The sequence below is a fragment of the Tursiops truncatus genome, chromosome X, assembly GCF_011762595.2.
Source record: "Tursiops truncatus isolate mTurTru1 chromosome X, mTurTru1.mat.Y, whole genome shotgun sequence".
Lineage (NCBI taxonomy): Eukaryota > Metazoa > Chordata > Mammalia > Artiodactyla > Delphinidae > Tursiops > Tursiops truncatus.
In genome coordinates, this window is record NC_047055.1 from 111,185,178 (window position 1) to 111,210,404 (window position 25,227).

The following is a 25,227-nucleotide window of genomic DNA, read 5'->3' on the forward strand; positions in this document are numbered from 1 at the left end:
AGAATCTGCCTGCCAACGCAGGGGACACGGGTTCAAGCCCTGGTCCGGGAAGATCCCACATGCTGTGGAGCAACTAAGCCTGTGCGCCACTACTGAGCCTGTGCTCTAGGGCCCGTGAGCCACAACTACTGAGCCCACATGCCACAACTACTGAAGCCCGCGTGCCTAGAGCCCATACTCTGCAACAAGAGAAGCCACCGCAATCAGAAGCCCGTGCACCTCAACGAAGAGTAGCCCCTGCTCATCACAACTAGAGAAAGCCAGTGTGTAGCAATGAAGACCCAATGCAGCCAAAGGTAAATAAATACAATAAATAAATTTATTAAAAAAAAGAAAACCAGCAAACTTCATTAAGAAGAAAGAAGATGCCTTTCTACAAAGTATAATGTACTCATAACTCAGTATTTCTAGTAATAAAATGAAACACATGCAAAGTCATGAATTGATTCAATAAATATGGCCAAGTTAAAATTTAGAAGGTTGGTGAACACAGAATCAGAGTAAAGGCAGTTTGATTATTTTATGAAGTACTTCATCCAAATGACAACAGAGGTAAATTATCTCTGTTATACAACCAAATACTTTGATCTCTTTTTGTCACAGGTCAAGAGTGAAAAATTCTTATTTCAAATTTCCTTTTCTCTAGATTCTTTATTGCATTTTAACCTTGCTACATACTACAATCTTAAAGTACTGTGTCATATTTTTCTATTAAGTTACAATAGAATGGTTATAACTAATATAACCTGTTACGTTTTGATCTTTTTGTACTTTTCCTATAAAATATACAGGGCTCACTTTTTTATAGGCTGTAGCTTTTTACTTAATAGCTAGTTAAACAAAGGAATACATATTTTGTAATGAAGGTGAAAATAAATCCAAGTATACTTACCACATGAAGAATTTTATTTTCTGTTTCATATACAGTACAATCCTAAAAATAAGAAACATATACATTAATTTTAAAAAATCAAGCATTCCTTTTAACTAATATATTCACATTGGTTAGCTCTGATGGTCAGTTACAGGGATTTTAATTTTTGCTTAGCTGTGTTTTCTAATTTTACTAATTTTAAACACACATAATAAAGGATAATATACATTGAATAGATATAAAAACAAATATTGGAAAAATTACTATAATCATTTCCTGTCTAAACTTTTACATGTGATAAATGTATTTTGTTGAAATATTTCCAACATTTCAAATACTGATTTATTATAGATTGGAACATTAAGAAAAACACTAGTACTTATTTCAATAGTCATATCAAAAATCTCAAAAATACTTTACTGCAAGATATTAAATACACTTTTATTATGCACTTAAAATTGATATATGCTACTAATGAATATCAAGTTTATAGTTCTTGCCTAAATTTGAGTTCCTGAAATTACAAAAAAATTATTTTTAAAAATTCACCATTGTCTTTTTATCTGCAATTGCTAGACTTACAATAAGCAGTAACATAGCAAAATGATCTTTGCTTAGAAACTTCGTGTTTCTATGGTTCAGTTTACTCAAGGACTTTATAAAATGGGCATGATATTATAAGTAAACCAATAAGGATGTGTGAGAATCAAATGAGGAAATGAAATAAATGGCTTAGCACTATCTGGCATACAGTAAATGATAAAAACATTTTAAGTATGAATTATTGTTGCTCTGTATCATTTAAAAATTTTAAACTAATTACTTTTATGTTAAAATATAAAGTTAACTAATTATTATTTGGCTATCTAACTTTGAAAAAAATATCCATATTCCACAACACTGCATATTTCGAGGAATGAGAATCCACGTCATTTTTTCCCCTGAATTTAATTTTGACACAAAGGAATCTTACTCAACATAGCTTTTGGTAATGCCACTTCACCACAATACCTTGTCAGAAGAAGTACATATTCTTATCGGGCCAAAAATTTTAAAGTTAAATTTGGCCTAATTCATTTCACAAACTAATAGAAATACTTAAGGATTGGGCCTTGCCATTCTGTACCAAAGGAGAAGTTTGCTGCAAACACCATCATATCTGTGTCTATATACTCATATAAAGTCAACTCTTAATAATTAACTATGAATTATGTGTACAGAGGAGCCAAGGTGTAGATAAAACATTTATATTTGGAAAGTGCATTTGTACTTACATCTGAATTTGGAAGAGTCCAATTTTACAGAATTAACTTCAAACACAATTACACTGGGAAGAGACGATTTGGGAAAAGCTGGGAAGTTGCCCAGTTTCCCCATGCTGCCTCTACAGCTAGCTTCAGCTGTAATGGATGCAAGTTTCATTAATTACCTACCTTCCTAGAATCAGAGGATATGATTAAATGTTCAAACTTCAAAGGGATTCTTCTCAAGGAAAAAAGTAAATATGATCTAAATGAATATTCTGCTAGTGATAGAATAATCACACAGAGTAACTATTTCAAGTCTCTTTAAAATATACTCTACTTGTACATCCCTAGTATGATATAAGAAAAAGAACTGTTAACCAAAATCTTATACTATTTTCAGCAACCATATTGTTGGTTTGGTAGTAGTGTTGTTATTCTGTTACTGTTTTGTTGAAACTGTTGTGTGTGTTTTATAGGATGAAGCAATTGAACAGTTATATGACAGTATCATTCTATCACTCTTGGTGACATTGGTAAGTAATTTTAGCATGGGAGAAAGCAGATACATATATAAGAAGTTAAGTAAAAACCTCAGAGTCTCTTGATGTATTATGTATGTATGTATGTTTGTATGCTTCTCTTAGCTCTGTCCACTGAAAAAGCATAGAAACAATGACCAATTTAGTAATAAACGAACTCCCCACAATTGGTGGTCTTCAAATACCATTTCCCAAGCCTTCCTGGAAAATGGCTAATACCAGATCTGGGATAGGAACTGTACAAGAGGAGCATGGATTATATTGTGACACAAGATAGAAAGAAGCTATTAAAGACTACGAGTATTGTGTCAGTAGGACTCAGAAGCCAACATGAAGAGATTCTCACTGGCCAGAGATGGAACAATTTGAGCATCTAAAAGGATAACTGTAATGGATGGAAACAGTAAATATTACTAAATATTAAGTATATTAATATGTTTGAAGCTAGATTTTACATATACTAAATGTATCTAAATATATTTAGTAACAGTTTAATAATATTGAATATATTAAACCAATTGGATAATGTATAATAGATGTACTTTTCCTCTTGATTCAGCAAATATTAATCATCTGTGTTAAGGATGTAAGGATGAATAAAACATGGCTTAGAGAAGTGCAGCTTAAGGAGATAGGCATTCACACAAATAAGTTAAAATATGTAGAATTCTAGTCTTCATGCAGTTTTACGTTTCAATAACTTTAGAAGTATAAATGCCATGAAGTTATACAAATCAACATATGAAAGGTCAATTATTTAAAATTTAAAAATATTAATATATTTCTTATTAAAATTCAACAAAACCACTGTATTGGGCTATACATTGTGCAAGTCAAATTTCAAACTTTGTAAAAACTTTCATCAGCTGCTCCTCCTCAGTGACTAAAAGGATTACATTTGTGATCCTGGCCTTAGTATTATTCAAAGAATGAAGCACTGATGCATACTGAGATGACCCCACAAGATAAAGTCTAAGGGAGCTACATCCGGTGACTAAGGTGGCCGAGTATTTCCATGGGTCTAAAAAACTGTCACACACAAATATTAAAATTAAAAACTTACCATTTGATATAAAACTAAATGATTGTAAAAGAAATTGAAATAATTAAAATTCAAATGATGTCTGCACCATATTTATATATGTGAAGTTATTAAAGCTTAAATATGCACTAAGACTTTTGGGACACCAATAATTACTATAATAAAGGCAGGATCATGGGGCTGGGGAAGTAGAGGAGGAAACAACTTTAACTTTGCCCTAAAAAAATCAGGAAAGGTGGCTTTTAATTGGGTCTTAGAAAAAAGTAGGTCCTTTAGGCAAAGAAAATAAAGGCATTACTGCAAAAGCAATGAAAGTACACCCAAACACAGTTAAGCTACTGCAGTGATTTTTCAGATTTTACTTCTGTATACATGTGAGAATCACTTGGGGGGAGTGGGTTAAAATGCTGATCCCTAGGTCCATCCCCAGAAATAGAGATTCAGTAGATCCAGAGTACGGGTCCTCAAGATGATTTTGATAAAGATAATATTTTGAGAAATACGTATTCTATTTCATAGGATATCATGTGATAGAAGAATACCAAACCAAATCAAACCAAAAATGATCAAATATATAGAATCCATAAAACAGTAAACTGCTTTAAAAACAGTATCTGCTAGCTCACTCTAAACAGTTCTCAGCTTCTCAGAGCTTTGTGTTTTGGTTACACGTTCCCCCAATTTATTGATTGGTTTTTCTTTTTTCCTGCTAGTAAACTGATTTCTCTTTAAATAGCTTACTACTTTGAATACTGCTTCTACTTGTCTGTATCTCTACCTTCTTTCAGCCAGAATGCCTCTTCATTATTGAAAACCAAAGGCTTTCACAAAGGTTGAGACACAGCATAAAAAAAACAAAACAATAAAGCAGAACAACACAAAAAGCACATATTAACCTGCTGCTTTATATTAGGGAGAAGAATAGAAACTAAATGACTATGTTCTATTTAGTTAAGCTATAATTTCTTGGAGTTCATTTTATCGTGCTAAATATTTATATAGCCCTAGGTACTCTGAGGGAGTCATCTTATCAGTAAGTTATTTTATTTCCATCAAATTGTGATTTTAAAGTATTTGCTTCTGAAGTGTGGGTTTTGTTACCACTTAGGGCCAAATCTTTCCCCAAAAGGTCATACCCTCAAGTTTTAAAAATAAAATCGCACTGCATAGGGAGAAATCTCCATTTTATGAACTTATTCATACTATGGAAAGGCACACCTCTGACGTTCTAGTTATTTTTAGGTTAGGATTAAATTTAGATTTTTAAAATTGGATTTAGAGCTATGCCACTATATACTCCCAGGAATTTTCTTCAGTAGCTCATGCTGTCTTTTACTGTACATGCAAAATAACACTTGCATTTCTTCTTTATCCTTTTTACATATAATGCTTATACAAACCATGTGATGCACATTTAAATGCCCCAAATTCCTAATATGACAATATTCATAAAAAAGAGGAGTGTTTCTTCAGTTTTGATCCCTTTTTTTCTTAGCAAAATAAGATCACCCACACAGGATCATAATCAGTTACCCTTTCTGTGAAACAATGATCCAGTTGCTATACTGAGCAGAATACATTAAAAAATTCCATCAAATATTTTACCATAAATGTTGAATACTTTGTCACCTGGGGATTAGGATGCTCAGTACAAGTAATATTTCTCATCAACTGTGTATTATAGATAGTCACAAGAACAGTACAGAAGTTATTAATATTGAATACATAAAGAGAGAGTGAAGAGAAATAGTGTATGTCTCTAATGTTATATACTATTCCATGGAACTTTATAACTATAAATGCTATAAATTTTCATCTGTATCTTTTTAGTACATATATTATAGTACATTTATACAAATAATATAAAAAATATTGCTTTGCTTACAATTTTTTTTTTTCGCATCTTCTAAATGCAATTCACTGTCAGGGACTATTGCGTGATCAAAGATAAATTAAAATTGGTCCTTGGCCATTATTTCATTATTTAGTAGAGAAGTAGGTGAAACTATTCAAATAATAATACAACGTAAACAAGATAAATGCTAACAGAAGATCCCCCTAAAAAGGAGATAAATCCTTACTTGTTAACTCTGGAATGACCTTCTGGAAGAGATGATATTTTAGCTGGTCTTAAATAGCTTTTAAATCTGGAAATTGGGGGTTCATGAGGAAAGATCGTTCCAAATTATGTGAACACACTGAACAAAGGCACAATCAGGAGTAAGCAAACCAATTTGGCTAGAGTGTAAGGTATGTGGGGTGAGTGCAGTGAGAAAGAAAGCTTAGAAAAACATGTCATATTGTGGAGAGCTACTAATGATAGGCTGGAGGAATTTTGTTGTTTTAAAGGGAATAAAAGCTTTATTTTTGTATAACAATCTATTTTGAAGACCCATTCTATTAGGGTAGCAAAGACTTAACTCAGTCGATTGACAATTTCTTGTGACTTTCATTTGGGTGAGGTTGAAGTCAGGGTAGCTTACCTAGTGCCATGGTTGGTGTTAAACAGCAATGTGAATGATAAGCGTGTGTGTGTGTGTGTGTGTGTGTGCTGGGGGGATACAGGGGTGAGGTGGGGTGGGGTGGGAGCAGAGTTCAAACTCTATGGTCTAGCTTAACAACTCAAATAGACATCTCTTGTTCCTTTTCTCATAGTTCCTTTCCTCTTATTCCTTTCCTTTAGTTACAGGAGTAACTTTGGTGCCAGGTCTCAGATGGAAGAAACCTGGAAAGTTGTGTACCTTTCTAGACATACCAAGTAGACATTTCAACTCTAGGGAGGATGAATAAGTATGCTCTTTACTCTGCTACAAGGGAGTGCTCACAGATGTGTGAGTATGGGAAGTATGTGATCAAACGTATGTTTTACGAAAATGATGAGGAAGAAAGCATGGATTCGGAAGGGAGAAAGGCTGGAGGCAGGGAGGTCAGTCGGAATAATTTTTCAATAGAAAATGTGATATGTAATTAGGACTTGAACTGAGGTTATGATGGTGGAAGGGGAGATGAGGAGAGGTGGATGACATACATGTAGCCAGGAATGAGTGAACTGGGCGACTGATTCATTAGATACAGAGAATAATGGGGAGAGGAAAGTTAAACATTACCCCAGGGCTAATGGATGAATAACGCTGTAGAGATGATAGGAGGAGAGAATTTAGGGAGAATAAAATAATTCTATTTTGGGCATATAAAATTAGAAGTTGCTGAGAGGACATATGCAAAGCTGTCCAGCAAGTAGCTGAAAAAGCTGAAGTGGATCTAGAATACAACCAGATCTGGGAAATATTTACATTAAACAGACAATTAAAGGTACAAGAAAAACAAACAACAATGAATTCATCAAAAAAGAATATGTGTAGTGAGAAGATAGCTAAGGACAAGATCAGACAATGCTTATGTTTAAGAGCCAGATGGAGGAAGAGTTAGTTGTGTGGTCAGGAGTAAATGGAGAAAGTGGTGTTACAGAGACATATCTAATACAACTTATAGTGATAATAGTTATAATAATATATTCTATGTCTGTGCTATCTAATTCAATAGTCATTAGACATGTGTGGCTATTAAGCACTTGAAATGTGGCTAGTGCAAATGAGGAACTGAATTTATAATTTTACTTAATTTTAATTAAATTTACATTTCAACTACTACATGCAAGGAATTCCCAGGCAGTACAGTGGTTAGGATTCTGCCCTTTCACTGCTGTGGCCCAGGTTCAATCCCTGGTCGGGGAACTAAGACCCCGCAAGACGCGAGGTGCGGCCAAAAAACCCCCCAAAATTGCCACATGCAGCTAGTGGTTACCATGTTAGACAGCAGTGCAGGTCTAGAGAAATATACTATAGTCCATCCAACAGTTGGAGAAGCCATTTACCAAGAAACAAATAACAGTAAGAGCAATATCTGGGAAGAAAACATAAAGGGATTTAATTCCCAGTCATTAACCAGATCCTTCAGTTTTTTTTTCCTTCAGCAAAGGGCAGATTCCAGTCTACTATGACATCTACAGTAGCCACACAGTACAATGACACCAATTCTCTTTGTAAGGTAATATATGGAAAAGCATGAAAATGAATCCAAAGTACCCATCACATAGCTTTGTGGGCACAGAGAAAGCAGTGCCAGTGATAAAAGATTTGCAATGGATGAAAGATAAAAGTCCAAACTAAATTAAGATTCATCAGAGACAGAAAGCTGACTGAGTGTCCCGAGTACAAAGAAGAATGTCCACGGTGAATAGACAGGCATCGACATCCTTCCTGAACGTGTTATCAAAACGCCACAGTTTCATTCTAATTTCAGATAAATGTCATTGGCAAACAAGGCAGAGGTACAATAACCCCACAACTACCTCCTTGGCAATCCCTTCACCGTTGTGACTGACTCAATGACCACATACTTGTTAGTCTTTCTGATGTGATTTTGGAATGAGAAGAAGAATGTTCATGAAGGATGGTATCTGTTGAAATTTTAAAATGACCAGTTTTTAAAAGAATTGGCTAAGATTTTCATTAGGTTAAATAAGGTTACAAGTTGTAACATAAAAAGTGCAATTAACAAAGAATGGGAGGAGAATGTGTGAGTGGGCACGACCTTAGAGGCCATCCTAGTCTTTCTGTTGGTGAACATAACCATATTCTTCTGCATCTTGGATCATATTCCTCTTCAAAATACTGCTCCAGTTCTCCCCCAGGAGGTCATCTAAAATGAAACCCCATTTGACTCTAATCACTCTCGCCTTCCACTTGACAATGAAAGACTAATGTTCCAACAGTTGAAAGGGTGTGGAAACTAATCTTTTAGCATATAGAGACTTGGGGGTACAAGCAGAAGTGAGTCTGATTGTGTTTTTCAGCATCTAAGTGGCTCTCCAACAAATGCAAAAACCACTGAGGCTTTTCAAGATTGAACTGTCAAAAGGCATAAAAAGTAAAAATGTCAAGTCAATGTACCATTGACTAGAAAACTCATTAGAGTGAGATTGTGATCCTGTAACTTTAATAGCTTTGTTTTGACAACTTGAAGGGGCAGTGAATGAGTTAATCCCCATTATGAACCAAGTTTGTTTATTCTGCATGTCTTGAGTCAAGACCTAAATGATTTTGAACGGCCAATCAGATAACTACTAACTGTACATATTTTATGTTTCCATCAGTAATCTATATGTTAGTCTTAGTCTTTCCCATTAGATTGTCAATATTTTCAAAGAAGGAATCTTATATTCAACTGCACTGTCTCTTTAATTTCTCAAGGTGCTCTGACACTCTATAAATAAAATGTGAATTTATCAGTTATGATTATTTTCTTCCATTAATTCTCTATTTTCATATTCCACAGTAAATATTTAACACTGGTTTTATAGGTTACGTGTAAAACAATGAAACTTTTAAAGCCATATTTTTAAAACAAAACTAACTGCTATACAAACTAGTACAGTACACTTAGTCTCTTCATACTATTTTGTACAAAAATAGAGTTTCACAGTTTTAAAATAACTTTAAACATGAGTTTGGTTTTAAACTTTAATCTGCATGATCTCAGCAGATATTTTCAACAAAAATAATTGGGCCTTTCGCAGCATGAAGATTCATATTATGCAAAAGATATCAAGAATTTTATATTCATTCAATGAAGCTAAAATTTCTTTGTAAGCCTCTCTAGCTTCCACATGTTCAAGTTACTTACTGTAATGACCATCTAACATATCACAATGAAAAGAAAATCTATAGGGTCTAAAATTGGGAGACAATTTTTCCCTTGTGACAAATTCAACTAAAGAGTTCAAGCAAAGATAAATACCACACCCCATTACAAATAAACATATGAATTAAACATTAATTCTTCAATTCAACATCATACACTTGGCTGCCAGAAAATAAATGGAAGTTATACTATATGTGAAACAAATTCTAAGTATTAGTTTACAAAATTCCTTAAGCTCATGTATCTTTGTCCTTTTTATCTACTTAGAATGCACTTTCTTGGACAAAATGAAACCATTTCTTTTCAGTAACTGTGTCCAACATATGAAAAAGTGCCACTTACCTGGGCACTCAATAAATATTTATAGATCACTGATGATGATAAGATATTTAAATCCTAGACAATACTAAACTGTCCGAGTAATACTATTAGCTCAAATCTAGGCTTAACGTGGTACACCTTCACAATAGATATTACACAAAATCAGTATCCATTTAGTGTTTCCTAGTCATAACACTGAATGATTATAAGGCAGAATTTTATGCTTTGAAAAAATTCGAGAAGTCTCCCCCTCCCACCAAACCTACCACCCCATATTCCAGTAGATTATACTTAAAATACCAAGAGACACACACATGCATACAAACACACCATTGAGGGAAAATAAGAAATTCTTCAAATTCAACCTTTACCAAGCTGTTTTCTTGATATTTAAAATTTCAGCACCTAATTTTATTGTCTCTTTCCTTATATTCAAATAAACATTGTTGTCCTTAAAATTCTGGTATAATGCTATATTGGAATTTTTTAGAGATTCATTACTGTAGCAGATTTGTATTATGATTTCTAAATATATACTTTCTTTTTTTAAAGGAAAAGTAAACTTCCCGGAGCCACTGATGTTGGCCATGGATCTATGACTTACTTTGTTCAACAAAATGTGAGCCGAAGTGCTATGTCTTATTTCCACGCAGAAACTTTAAGAACCAGTACATAGTTCACCATGCTCTCTTTTCCCTCTGCCAGCAGTGTTCAAGAAGAGGCTACTCTGAGCTTTGAAGTGAAGAGGATGTGGAGAACAGCTATAGCAACCCAGGATGGACATGGAACATGACCACTGGACATGAGTATTATTAAAAGCCACTAACATTTTCAGGTTGTTAGTACAGCATAATCTAGCTTACTTTGACTGATACAATCCTCCATAAAAGAGGGAGATACAGAACACTCAAGCAAATGAAGACCTAACCAACGCAGAGTTTAATGCAGTAACTACTCTATGAATTTTACATACCGTACCTCTTCATTTCAGGAAATATGAGGTGCTATATCACTCCTCACACAATGTAATTCACAATTAACCTCAGACTACATTCTGCTACCTTCATGCAAATCTAGTCTTTTCCCATCTTGTATTTTAGAGAATTTTTGCCTCATTTTTTAAAGTTTGATTCATGCTCACTTGCCATAATTAGTTAATTCTGACCAGTTCTTCAACCTGCCACTATCAATTACAATTTCAATCCATTATTTCACTTGTGTTAGGGCCTAATTTCATCTGAATTACCTATCTGATGTTGGTGGTTATTCTGACCCAACCCAAGAGGCCTGGGTTATTAAAAACTACTTCAGCAGCAGGGCAAAATGCCTCAGAAAATCAGTGCCTGTAACTAGTAGCTCTATATTTTCTTTGATTTGCTGCATTCATCTTATGTAAGTATGAAAATCTATGTCATAGATTTCGTGTAATGATTCAATGATATAATCCATGTAAGGCATAATATAATTCATAATAAATGCTAAAAATGTTATTATTATTCCTTCTTGTTTTAGTAACTCTAGTTCCTGCCTCTGTCTGTTGACACCACACTAGTTTCTAGCACTGGTTCTCCCCTTATTACAAATGCACAATGACCATTTTTGTTAATAACTTATATTTGGTGTTTCAAAGGACAAGTCTAATCCCTTTGGATATGCATGTACGGCACAGATAGCCTATGAACTGATAACTACAGTTGTAAATTCAAAACTTTAACTAGTCTCTTTTATAAAAGTGTGGGCTCTGGGTTGATATCACCTATCAATAGTTGAACCTCCTGATCCATAGTTCTCAGTCATTCATACTGTGCTGTGATGAAGTCCAGGGAATATGCATGTTTAGCAAGCTTCCCTGGGTGAATCATGGTCCATGGACCAACCATTGGTAAACACTGTTCTTGATCACATACATTTTCTTCCCACCTCACGTTCATCTCATACTAAACCAGTAAAGTGTGACTATATCACGGTTGTTATCAACTTTGGTTCCACATTAGAATCAACTGAGGCATCATTTAAAAAATACTGATTACAACCCCACCACAGAGAGTCTAATTTAATAGGTCTTGGATGGGACCCAGATATCAGTGTTTTTAAATAAAGAGTTCTTTACTTGATTCTAAGATGAGGCCAAACTTGAGAAACAATGAGCAAGAAGTATGAAAACCATGTCAAAGCACCTGGATCTGAGTCCTGGCCATGTCACTAACTGACTATGTCACGGTCCCTCTCTAAAATTCCATTTACTCATTTACAAAATTGGGATGACATCTGGTCTACCTACTTCACCTGATTATTGTGAGGAACAAATCTGATAACATGTTGTAAAAGCATTTTGCCAACCTCAAAATAGTAATGATACTATCGCCTGCCTATTACACTTTATATAGCCCTTTTTTTCTTGCTAATACTTTTTAAATGTCATAAGGAATAGGATTTATCCAGATGATGTGGTTTGAGGGAGGGGTTAAAAAGATGAACAGAAGAGCCAAGGGCCAAATACATTTCAATTTTAAAAGGCAGTTCAGAATCTTTGTGGGGAGACAGGGCAGGAGAACATTTGTGCAGACAGTTTAAATGGGAGGAAACAGGAGGCCTAGTAAGATATTTAGTGGCGTGAGGAGGGCTGTGGAAAAGAGTGAGACACTGAAAAGGAAATTAATAGTTATGGTATTAATAACTGCTGAATAGTGCTAGGGTAGACATTTCAAAAGGCATTAAAAACTTTGCAGATAGCACTTAAATAAGAGCAAGATACACAAGAAAATATTTGCAGAACCAGAACCAATAAAGTTACCTAATCAAACCTTTTGATTTTTCCCTTTAGGTACTTTGATAACTCCTGCTATGGCACTGCATAGTCCAGTAACATCATGTTCTATATTCCTTTAGGGCTCAGGTTTCTAAATTTGCTATCAGATCAAAATTGGAATTTTTAAGCTACAAAAGCATTCTAAATGCTACTCAGAAATGCACACATGGATTTATTTGGGGAGGGTGGGAAGCAGACTGGACAGTAATAGGAACCTTTTTTAGCTCCCAAACCAGCCCTCCCCTCCAAGCTTCTGATCCTCTCCACAATAATTCCTTTCCCCTCCCCTCCCCAATTCACTAGCTCATTACCAGTTTCACAAGGAGACTGGTGCCATCACCACTGTCTCTCCCAACTCATCTCCCTGGAGTTACAAGCATTAAAATGAGAAGAAATAGGAAGAAGCAGCCTTAAAATTTTAAGGACTAATTTTGTATCTGTAATAATCATGATATACTGGGATTTTATCAACTCTGTTTAGTTCTCTCTCAGGTTTTCATCGGCATCAGAATCAGTTACAGCAGCTACATTTAAAATCCTGTAACCCTTTTTTACGTGAAATTTTACAGGGAAAATTAATCCTTTCATTCTTTCAACAGACATTTATTTGCCAGGCACTGGAGACACAGAGGTGCAAAAGGCAGACAACTTGCATTCACCACTGCAAATCTTTTCTTAAATGGATTAGTATTACTTTTGGCTTGATTCTTTAAAAAGAATCATCACAATACATTACAAATGGGAGCATATCAGGGATTCTCTTCTGAAAAACTGACCACCTACAAGGGTTAAGAATCACCTAACCCATCTTTCTACATCTGTTTCCTTATATATAATATAGCAATAATGGTAAAAGTTCTATCTTCTTGGAGTCTTTGTGAGAAAATTTTAAAAGCCTCTCAAAAGGTGAACTGCATAATAAGACAAAATATAGTAATTCAGAAGGTAGGAAGACGATGAAAGTACATTACATAAATAAGCAATAAAACTTTGGGAACAGGATGTGGTACATTTGTAAAGATGAGCATGTGTATACTGTATAAGCCAGCAATTACTCTCCTACATACATAACTAAATGTAAGTATATATCCAAATATTCATGGTCAGGAGAATGGATACACATTGGAGTATATACACACAATTAAGTATTATATGAAGTGAAAGTGAATGAACCACAGTGACTAAAAAAACATGAATGAGTTCAGAAATACATCAAGTGAAAAAAGTAATATGCAGAGTGATACTATTTTTATAAAGCACAAAGACAAGCATAACTAAATGAGATGTTTAGAAAATGTATGCAACTATTTTATGAAAAAAAAAAAAACACCCTGAGAAGAGGCAGGGTAATGAGATGGGGAGGAGCACAGTTATAACTAAGACAATGTTGGTAATGTTCTAGTTAGTAAATTCAATGGCCAATTTATGAGTATCTGATTATTCTTATGCTTCAAAACATATATATGACATGCATTCTTTTGTGTATATATATAATATTACATAAATTTAGAAATGTAATAGTGACAAAACAGATGTCTGAGAAACAGTATCCTGTCATTTGCTATCTAAAAGAATTTAATTAGTATACTACACCACACATCTAGTTCTTCTGTTATTATTAATGGTGATACTATCTACATCTTTAAAAGTGTTTTGGTAAGATGCTCAGATAACATGCAATATAGTCTAGGTTTGTAAAAGAATAAACCTATAAAAACAGCCTATTTCATTTTCATATAATATATAGTAAGTTTTAAAGTTATTTTTCACAAAAAAGTGTCAGAAAGATGCTTTCCTAAAGTCTTATTATCATGTAATAATTTCATCACTCTTCTTTACCTTTCAGTCTGAGCCTTCAGAAAATTTGCAGCTACCAATAATCATGTTTTTTTTTAACATCAAGAATGAGGATTTCTCTTTCTCTCTGTTTGTGTATTTATATCTATTCAGATTATAATGCTATATTCTAGGGCTTCAAAGGGATACAGACATATATACACAGCATAATCTCAGCTTTGCAAATTCTATATGTTTTTTTGTTTGTTTGTTTTTTTGCGGTACGCGGGCCTCTCACCGTTGTGGCCTCTCCCGTTGCGAAGCACAGGCTCCGGACGCGCAGGCTCAGTGGCTATGGCCCAGGGGTCCAGCCGCTCCGCGGCATGTGGGATCCTCCCGGACCGGGGCACGAACCCGTGTCCCCCGCCTCGGCAGGCAGACTCCCAACCACTGCGCCACCAGGGAAGCCCTCTATATGTTTTTAGTTTTATATTTGTCTTCAGAAAAATAGTCCTCAAGCTATCTGGGTACTGTGCCTAATAGTTCTATATCTAACTCCTGATTCATTATGTTAGGATTATAAAGAAAAGTTTAAAAAGATAATGGCTTTGCTTATTCATCATCAACCGAAACAACTGAAGAAAACTTAAAGGACTGCGTATTGAACTAAAATATATTGCTTAAATATAAAATAAAAAAAACAGTATCTTTCATATTGCCTTCAACAGGTATGCTAAGTAATGTAATTCATATTGTTTAAAAATTACATATAAAGTTTGTCCTCGTTTTTGGTCTGAAATGTACCAGTTTCAAATCCCAAGAGCCCAAGTCCATTTTTCAGGTCACCTAGAATGTCTGATTCAGGAAGGCTTAAACACTAACCCTGAAAATACAGCAAAAATAATATTTAAAGCTGTGTTTGAGATGAATGATAGACTATCCTGGCTGAGCTTTCATATGGTTTAATACTTACTACATGAACCACAGAATATAGCCTGCCTACCCCTGTATAATTTATATCCCCATTTTAGAACTTTACATGTACTTCACTACTACTTGAATCTTAATATCCCTATTACAACACACATTCTGTAAGACTGACTATTAATTATACACTAGCCTTTTACCTTTACAAGTTTTGAGTTTTCCATTTTCAACTCTAGGTTGCTTGAATATGTGGATAGGGATGGCAAATTCACAAGTAACCAAAATTAATTTCTGTATTCCATTTGAACATGGACATTTCAAAATATCATCCAGAATATGAAACATATATAGTTACCAATTTGCCTTAAATTCTAAAATCATCCTAAATTAAACCAAAATTCTTTATAAAAAATCACTCATTGTAGAAAAAAGGTCTTTCTTCATTGCCCCTCAGTATCAAAAGTAAGCAGAGAATCACTCCTTTAAATTTTGTGTGAAACAACAAACTAACTGAGAGAGTTTCCAAAGATCTTTTGCTATACAAGGTAACTAAAATTGCCATTTATTAAGCACCCACTAAAATGCCAGATCATGAACTAGATCAATTTCCAATATTCACATAAATTCACCTACAATAATCCAACAAGGTGGGTGGTGATCCACTTTACAAATAAAGACACAGTTATCAGAGATATGAAGTAATCTGTCCAAGTTCATACAGTTTGTAAAGAGCAGAGCCATAATGAATTCAGATCTACTTTATATCAAAGCTCACTAACCTATTTTGCCATAAAAGGTAAGAGTAAATAATATAAAGTGTCAACTAGGAAGGTAAAGGACATAATATTCATATAGATAAAACATAATAAAGTAAAATATGATAGTATTGTCAACAAACTCATAGGCCAAATTTTCTTGCTTAAATTCTTAATAAAACATAAAAAAATCATTTCTAAGGCTATTTTTACAAAATTGTGTAATCTTTTATTTTATTTTTTTGCTATTTATAAATACATGCCCTAACAATTTAAACCACAAATACCAGTTCAATTAAGTCCTAAAAAAGCTCTTATTTTCTCTTGGGTATTTACCTTGAGTAAATAACAACCCAATTAAGATAAAACAGGTTAGATCAAATTCAAGCAGGAATATTTTTTAAAAGGGTTATATACTCAATATGTTCACTTATATTTTTATTTAAAAATGTATATTTAAAGAATAACTCATAAATAGTTTACTTTTACTGATATGTATTCAAAATGGTGTAAAGGTAACAAAAATGAGTAGAAAGCACACACACACATAATTTAGAGGAAGATGTCCATCAAAAAGAACCATTTCCACTATTGACCTTTGAAGACTATTTTTTCCATTTTCTTGAACAAAGAGTTAGAAAGGAACAAAATACATCAGACAGCTAAATATGGAAAAAAAAATCAAACAAATGAACTGTCATAAAATCAGAATAACAACTTAAGTAAAGATATTTATTAGAGGAAAGACCAAAGCAGTGGCACAGTTGTTTCTGGTGCTTAAGTTGGGATGACAGTAACTATTCTTCTTTATGGTTTTCTGTATTTTTTAAATTAATGAGTATTATTATTTTATAAACTTTTTTAAAGGACAAAAGACCTAATAACTATGCAGTAAAATTAAAAAAATTATGGCACAATACTAAATGAAAAAGACCATTTTGAAAATATATATGTGTATATAGATGAAAACAGACAAAATGGCAAGTAAAACAAGCAAAATGATAACAGGCATTTTCTTTGGGTGGAAAGATTACAAGCAATGTTTTTTTTCTTTTCATTACTCTAAATTTTTCTATAAAGCATATTACACTGCTTTTATAATATAAAAAAATATAGAAATTAGAGGAGCATAGAGCGTGCTACATACAAACCTTTACACAGATGGCATACAACATCAACGGAACGAATACAAGCTAGGACCATAAAAGCTCTCTTTCAACATCTAAAAAAACTTCCAGTTCTCAGTGAAGATTCTCTCAGTTAAGAAGTTTTGAACAGTACATGCTATTTCTTCAAATTTTAGAGGGTGGGAAAGGAAACTGTTGACCATGCAGTAGGTAAAAAATCACATATTTAAAATAGATTGATGTTTTTAGAAAGGTTTCTAAAATTTCTCTTTTCTTTGTATTTTTCTTCTCAAAAATTATTTATAACCATCTTAGGTGAAAGACTATTGACCTTTTTTTTTTTTCTAACTTTAAGCTGGGAATGGTAAGGGAAAGAAGTATGTTTCAAACACTATCCAGAAAATCAGTGATACTCAAGGACATGGAAAAATGAGTCTTAAAAGGATGAAAAACGAGCAAGCCCATGAGAAAACACAAGAACATTTTATAATATATAATTTAGAAGGGACCATTTCAGGTAAGAGTATATCAGCAGAACTTGAATTTTAAAAGGAAGTCTTCATTTTACAATTGCATGTGAATCTACAACTATCTCAAAATAAAAAGTTTACTTACAAATTAAATTAAAAATTTTTTTAAATAAACAAAAAAGGAAGTTTTCACTCTGCATTTAACAGTTCAAAATCTGATTTAGAATGTTTCACATGTTGAAATTTTTCTCTCAGTATCTCCTTCACTGTATATGTAGCTGAAGAAAACTAACACCAAATGGAGAAAAAAATCTGTGTACATTTATTATTTAAAACAAACTTGTTATTCTAGTTCTTTGTATCAAGTCTTTTTCTCATCCATTTTATAATTAATAATACTTTACTTTTGTTTTTCACTTCACATTTGTGAACCATTTTTAATACATCTAATTTGATTCTCACAATAATAGATAGAATTATTTCTGTTTATAGATGGTTTGTCCAAGGTGAAATGCTCATGAAACAACAGGGCTAAGCCTCAAATCTCCCAATACTCATTGTCCCCACCCTCCGTCCCTTGCCCCAAGTATTCTAAGTTCCACCAAAGTTTCACCTTGCAAACCGATACTTTTGCACCCATTTCTTAACTAGTGACAATCTAATTAATCATTTTTTGTGTTTGAACTGGAAAAAATTTTAAATGGTGCAGTAGAATAATTTTAGGTTAAGCTGATACTCATTAGGGTAGGCATCATGGCAATTATTTCAATGCTGACAAGAAGTGCGTGGGTACCTGTCTCATTTTTCTGTTTCAGGTGCTGACAGTGCTCTAAATATCTGAAGCTTCAGTTCTTTGTGAGAATTCTTCCCATTTAAGATTTTAAAACCAGTTTCCCTTTTTTCTCAAATGTGTTATTATATCTTATGTGGGGAAGAGGTGTTGGGGGGAAGAATCTCTTTAAAAGACTTCAACTATAACTGTCTAAACCCATCACATCTGGAAATAAGAAAAACAGATACAGTAAGATTAAATAAATTCTTCCAAACAGAGCTTGTTAAAAGAAATTTCTCTTTCTCCTCTAATGTTTGCATTACTTTAAATATAAGTAGCCAATATCAAGAAGCACTTTCCACTTACTTCATAGTACCACTCCTTTGTGTTAAGAAGGGAAAAGAAAAGCTATTTGTGACAGTTTATTTTTAGATATTGATCATCTCATCTTGCTCAAAGGGAATAAAAATAATTAAAGTTGAGTGAAAATAATTTGAAGTACAGCATATTTCAAAGCATAACTATCATCATAACTGTTCAGATGAGATTTCTTGAAAGCCTGGTAATAAATGCATGCCCTAGATATTTTTTTTTTAATCTACACTTTGCTTATTCAAGTTGGCCTCTTTTACTGGCAGCTTAAGTTTAATTCTGTCTTTAGATACTGCATACAATTCCAAGTGAATGAGATGATTAGTGTGTATTTAATGGCTGAATGAGACCATTAGATGGACACTGACTGTTTGTAAACTACGTAATTTATTTTAAAATATAATAAGTATTCATCTATGCTGTGCTTTCATCAAACTGAAAGTAGTATTTCTTCAATGTACATAGCATTCATTTTGTTTTTCTGATAACTCAAATTCATTTTAGAAAATCTGAAAAATACAGAAACATAGTCTAAATAAACTAAAATCACCTGTAGTTTCATCATCAAGAAGCAAACACTTAACTGTTTTATTTCATCATTTTAATTACCATCCTCATTCCTATTGCCAAGATAGGGAGCAACAGACCACAGAGCCCAGAAAGACTTGGTATCAAAGATATGACATCACACAACAGTAGAAAAATAATAGATTATTTAAGAGATGATTTACAAACATTCATATCATGCCTACAATTAAGTTTCCTCTAAAAAAATATATTTTGTTAGTGTTATATAACAGCATAGTGTTTCAGAAGTTTCGTTCACTTTCATTCTAGCACTGGAAAATGGTTATCAGGATCAATATTTTTATTTTAATTAATGAATAAACTGAGATGTAAAGTGATGGGTGTCTCTGGATATCTCTGGGGTTCTTCATATGAGTAGCAGAGACAGAACTGCAGCTTTTACACTGGAGTTGAAATAAAAATAAGTAATGATTTAAGCATTTAATTCTAGATTTTTCCGGAAGAGTATAAATGAGTATGTGCTAACTACATGGGATAACTGGGGCTCAGGTCAATTTATTTTAACAAGTAAGTAATGAGCACAACATTGTTCCTGTTTTCAAGAAGATAACAGTCTAATGGAAGTCAGATAATTATGATTCACAGCAGAATATAACTGACAAGATGTAAAATGCATGTAAAGTAAGTTTAAGGGATTTCTACCTTTGCTCATACAACAAACAATTGTAGCTGATAAGTCAACAAAGGGGACAAACTGTAATCATAAAAAATAATTAATACAGAAAAAGGAACAAAGACCAGATTGGAGACATAGAAGACAAAGAGCAAGGTGGTATATTTAATTTAATCGCAACCACATCAACCATGGTTGATTAAATATAAATGGTCAAAGTAGGGGGTATACAAACAATTATGAGAAATAGTAAAAGTTTCATGAGTGGGGTGGCATTTCCTAGAGGCCTTAAAGGATGGGACATAATTTTGACAGGCAATGATAAAAAGATATATGGGACATGTTCTGAGGAGGCCTCACAACATAAAAAGATGAAACTGCAAGATCTATTTTACCAACAATAACTCATCTACATGAACTGGAGTACAATTAAGATACAAAGGAGTACTAGAAGATAAAATTGAAATTATGTTAGAACCTTACTTGGAGTCCTTTGAATTCCAAAGAGGAATTTGTAATCAATTTGGAAATTAGGGGAAAATCGCTGAAAGCGACAGAATTGGAGCTGGGCTTTGGGATGACTAGTCTGAAAGTGATCCATTCTATACTTATAAGTAGATTAAATCAGAATGTCATGAAGATGTATTTTATTTTATTTTTTTTTGGTGGTACGCGGGCCTCTCAGTGTTGTGGCCTCTCCCGTTGCGGAGCACAGGCTCCAGACGCGCAGGCTCAGCGGCCATGGCTCATGGGCGTAGCCGCTCCGCGGCATGTGGGATCTTCCCGACCGGGACACGAACCCGTGTCCCCTGCATCGGCAGGCGGACTCTCAACCACTGCGCCACCAGGGAAGCCCTGAAGATGTATTTTATTGAGAGAAATTTACAACTAATATTTCCTTTAAGGTACCACATAAAAGACCTCGTTAAAGTAAGTGAATTAAGGTATCAAGTCAGGTAACATGTTGGGAGGGGGTAGGCAAGGCAAGAACCAAGAACACCCATATACAGAGAAGTTTCTGTTTGGAAGCATCTTAAAGGTGACACATGGAACAGGACATGTGATGGGAAAATGAGAGTGAGGTAGAAGGAACTGTGAGAAATGTCATGAGCTACTGAACTTTAAAAAAAACAGAAATGGGTAATGTTTCTGCTACCCAAGAAGGGCAAGACATTCTCTTCAAAAGAAGGGCAAGAAGAAGGGCAAGGCATCCTCTTCCCAAGAAGGGCAAGGCATCCTCTTCAAAACAGAGTGTACAGTGGTCAAGGGTACAGAAAGTCCTTCTATGTCCTCTGTATACTTGGAGTATTTCAATTACTTGGTCAAGACAGAATGTACTTAAAGTTCAATCTGTAAAAGTATCTCTCTCTCTCTTCTACCTAATGTTTCCTGATCTGTAAATAGCAAAACTTAAACCCATTATGCCTTGACGTAAGATTCCTAAAGAGAATGTTGAGCCAAACAGTGCAGCTGTTAAAAGGTCCTGTTATGAGCATGAACAAGCCTCTGAGGGCAATATCAGAATGGCATATGTCTTCTATGAAGTAGAGGTCTATAGCAGGTGTTCATACGTTCTGGAAACAAAAACTGCATCACTTGTTACTTAGATGGTAGGTTCTTAAAATAGCAGAATGGGTGGGTTAGTCCTATCTTACACAAACTGCACTTCCACCCCTGCACATGCCTCTACAGGAAATTTTAAGTCACTGAAAATCATTTCAGCCATTCGTAATGTAACATTTGAAGGTTAGCGTGACAGAGGTATGCTCTGGAACCTGTGAGTTCTAAACATAGAAAACTTTCCACTTTTGACTTCACTCTACGGTAAAAGTTAAAAGAAAGGTAATTTTTTTTAAAGATCACTTTGTTTATCTACTTTTGATATGGGAAAACATTAAGTATGAATAAATTCAGTGAAAATAAATACACCTGATTCTCCTTCAAGATTTTCAAGAAAACTTATCAGAGTTGCCATTTAGAATTGCAGTCTTTGTTTACCAGGCAACAGAGAGTGGGCCAATTACTCAAAAGTTAACCTTAAACTGGCCATCCAGATCCAGATGTTTAAAGGAGACACAAGAAATTAAAAACATCCACTTTCTGTCATAATTATGCATGGAAATGACATTATTTTAGAAGGTGACATCAGATGGATTGTATTGTCATAGAATGGATAATACGTATGAGTTTCTCATGTTTAAAAAGTTGAAAAATAAACTCAATTCTCCCATTTAATTCCACAGTATTTCAATTATTTTGGGTCTCACGTATAAATGAAAACCTTAAGTAATACATATAATAGTTATCACAGATCTTGTCATGTAGTGGATAATAATAATTATTGTATTATTATGACTGTTGGCATATAGATTGCTACTGAACACATATCCAACGTACCATGAATGATTATCATACAAATACTGTGTAGTAGGTACCCTTAAAGCAGAGAAAACTTCTTTCTCTCATGGTAAAAGGGAAGAAACTAATAGTCCATTATCCACATCTCAAATCTCTGGTCAAGTTTAATGGCTTTAAAAAAAACAGCTTTAGAAACATATTTTTGAAGAAATGTCACTGACAATACAGATCTACAAGAAAAATTACCCATAGATTATATTACTGTTCTTTCATTCCTATGCCCTAGAACAGTGTATGAGAATCAGAATCACCTGGAAAACTAGTAAGCATGCAGATTCCTGGGCACTCCCCACAGTACATTTGGAGTGTGTGCCAAGAATCTGAATTTCTAACAAGTTTCTGTGTGATGATAATGCTACTGGCCCACGAACCACACTGGACTAGCATAGCCCTAGAACATGAGTCAGCAAACTGTGGCCCAGGGCTAAATTCAACCTGCTGCTTGTTTTTGTAAAACAAGTTTTATTGGCACATCACCATGTCCATTGATTTCACTTACACATTGTCTGCGGCTGCTTTTGCAGTTGAATACTTGGATCAAACATCATATAGCCTATATCATTAAAGCCTACAAAACCTTACATACTTAAAATTTGGCCTTTCACAGAAAACGTTTGCTGACCTTTGCCCTAAAATGCCACTCTTCTCCCTAATATCCAGTTGAAATCTTTGACATTCAGAAATAAAATTTACTGATAACAAATATGAAGACATGTAGTGAGACAACAGCATTTCAAGGCTGATAAAATGTTTATCATCTTCATCCATGTTTGTGACTAACAGCAGTGAGTTACTTTCTTACTGCTATGATATAATCCTGATGAATGTCTGCTGTATTCCACAATTAAAAGTCATAAACTTACTCTCCTTTCTATAAACCTGCAATTTCACAGAAATGGTGCTAATAAAATCTATATGGTACAACAGAAACTATACTGAAACATTTAAGATTGTATTAAAAATTTTTCTTATTTGAGAAAATACAGGCAATATAAGAAAATTATCCCTCGTCATAAAGGACAGGGAGTAGAAGGATAAATTAAATCATGAATTTCCCCAATAATCTTCTGTATCATCACATTTTATCCTCTGCTTTCCCTATTTCTGCATCACTGGATAGTTTAACAAAAAATGGCACCCTGAGAAAGTACCAGCAGTAGCAGCAATAGGTTGACATGAGGCTTACACAGAGTGGTGGTCGCTAGCCTCACACCTCTCAGATGTGTTTTATTATTAGATTTAAACAAATTTTTGCAGGATATGTACTAGTCAGTTCACTCCTCTACCACTTCTCCATGTTATGCCAGGACATTTATATCAGCTGCTGCACTACTGAACACATTTGATTTGGAGTCCCTGGCTTAAATAATATTCAAAGTAAAAAAAACTGGGTCATGTAAATAGATCATTTAAATGATTAAGGTGATAATTAAAGGCTATTATGTATATTTGTTTGTATGTATACCTATATAAATGAAACTATAGTCGTACTAATAAGGAACTAATGGTGTCTTAGAGCAGAAATCTCAGATTGTTATTCAAATGTATTAATTTAATTTTGTGAAAGGCCATACAGCTTAGTCATCCCCACTAAAAGTGTGAGAGTAACCTACTTATTTATTATAAAGCTGTCTCTGGAGGTTCAGATCACTTTTACATCTGCTGATAAATAAAATTCTTGTTTACTGGGCTATATGCATAGTTTTCCAATGAATTATGTATTTGGTTTCTTTTGAACCATTTGTCTTCGAATGAGAAAAATCCCAAACCAGTATTTTATAATCTCTTGGTAAATACAAGTACTTCTCATTGTTAGAATATGAGATAGCTCATAAATTAACTGAAGAAAAATTTCCAGCTAATACCTGTTGCACGATTGTTGTTAATTCCAAGCAGAGCTGTATGACATTATTCCTTGTAACTGAATAGTCTGTGACAGCAGCAAATGGTGATCTATAAAGGAAAAAGGAAAACTGTGATTAATAGGAAGAGCTTTTGAAAGTTCCCCAAATACAATAGCCTAAAATAAGATTTTGAGTAATATGAAATGAATTGTTCTGAAGTTTACATAGTGATAAACAATATTCGGAACATATTTAAGGAAGAAAATCGAGGGAAATGCTTAGAAGAGAATTCAAGAAAAATGTTTGCTTTCCATCAAATTTCTCTTTTTTTAGTGCTTAATATTTAAAAGTTCTTTCGTACTTCTTACGAGGTCTCTTCACTACATCTAAAATAAAACAACACCAAAAAGGCATGCTTTAGCAAAGACATTTTAGTTTATTTTCAAATGAAAGTAAGATTTTGAGTCCAGTGGCTTCTTGAAATAGTCACAATTCAGAGCTAGTCTAATGACAGCTATCACCTACCGAGGACTTACTATATGCCAGTTACTTTTCTAAATGCTTTACATGTACCAACTAATTTTCACAACTCTTATAAGATAGGCACTATTATCATTCCCATTTTACATATAAGAAATGTGAGGTAGAGAAAGGTTAAGTGAAAACTAGTAAATGGTGGAGCTAGTATTCAAACCCAGGAAGTCTGACTCCAGACTCCACAGCCCAGAGTTAAACACTAATATACCTACCTACTCTATGAACTTAAGTAGGTTTTTATTTGTACCAAATCAATTACTTACATCACTTCACATCCCTTTTCAAACAACTTGGCATGTAAATAATATATATTGGTATGAGGTTTATATTTTCAAGAATGTTATAGACAGCAGCAGTCTTCCCAAGCAAGTGTTTTGCCACCAAATGAATTCAGTGCCTTTCCATTAGTCCTTATCCTCTCTCTTGTCTAAGAATGCCAGTCAGGTTTTTGTGCGGCCAAAGCTTATATGATTTGGGAGGCCCAGTTTAAAGA

The 25,227-nt window shown here is 33.9% G+C and overlaps 1 protein-coding gene across 4 annotated transcripts in view; it reads right to left on the minus strand.

The window, feature by feature from the left end:
* Positions 1–25,227, minus strand: part of CNKSR2 (connector enhancer of kinase suppressor of Ras 2) — a 258,534-nt gene that overhangs the window by 159,712 nt on the left and 73,595 nt on the right. For all 4 annotated transcript variants that reach the window (XM_019927697.3, XM_019927696.3, XM_019927698.3 and 1 more), the window contains exons 4-5: positions 24,219–24,306; positions 893–934 (exon numbers count right to left, since the gene is read on the minus strand). In XM_019927697.3, the coding sequence (XP_019783256.1) occupies positions 893–934; positions 24,219–24,306 (130 nt within the window). The remainder of the gene's footprint in view (positions 1–892; positions 935–24,218; positions 24,307–25,227) is intronic.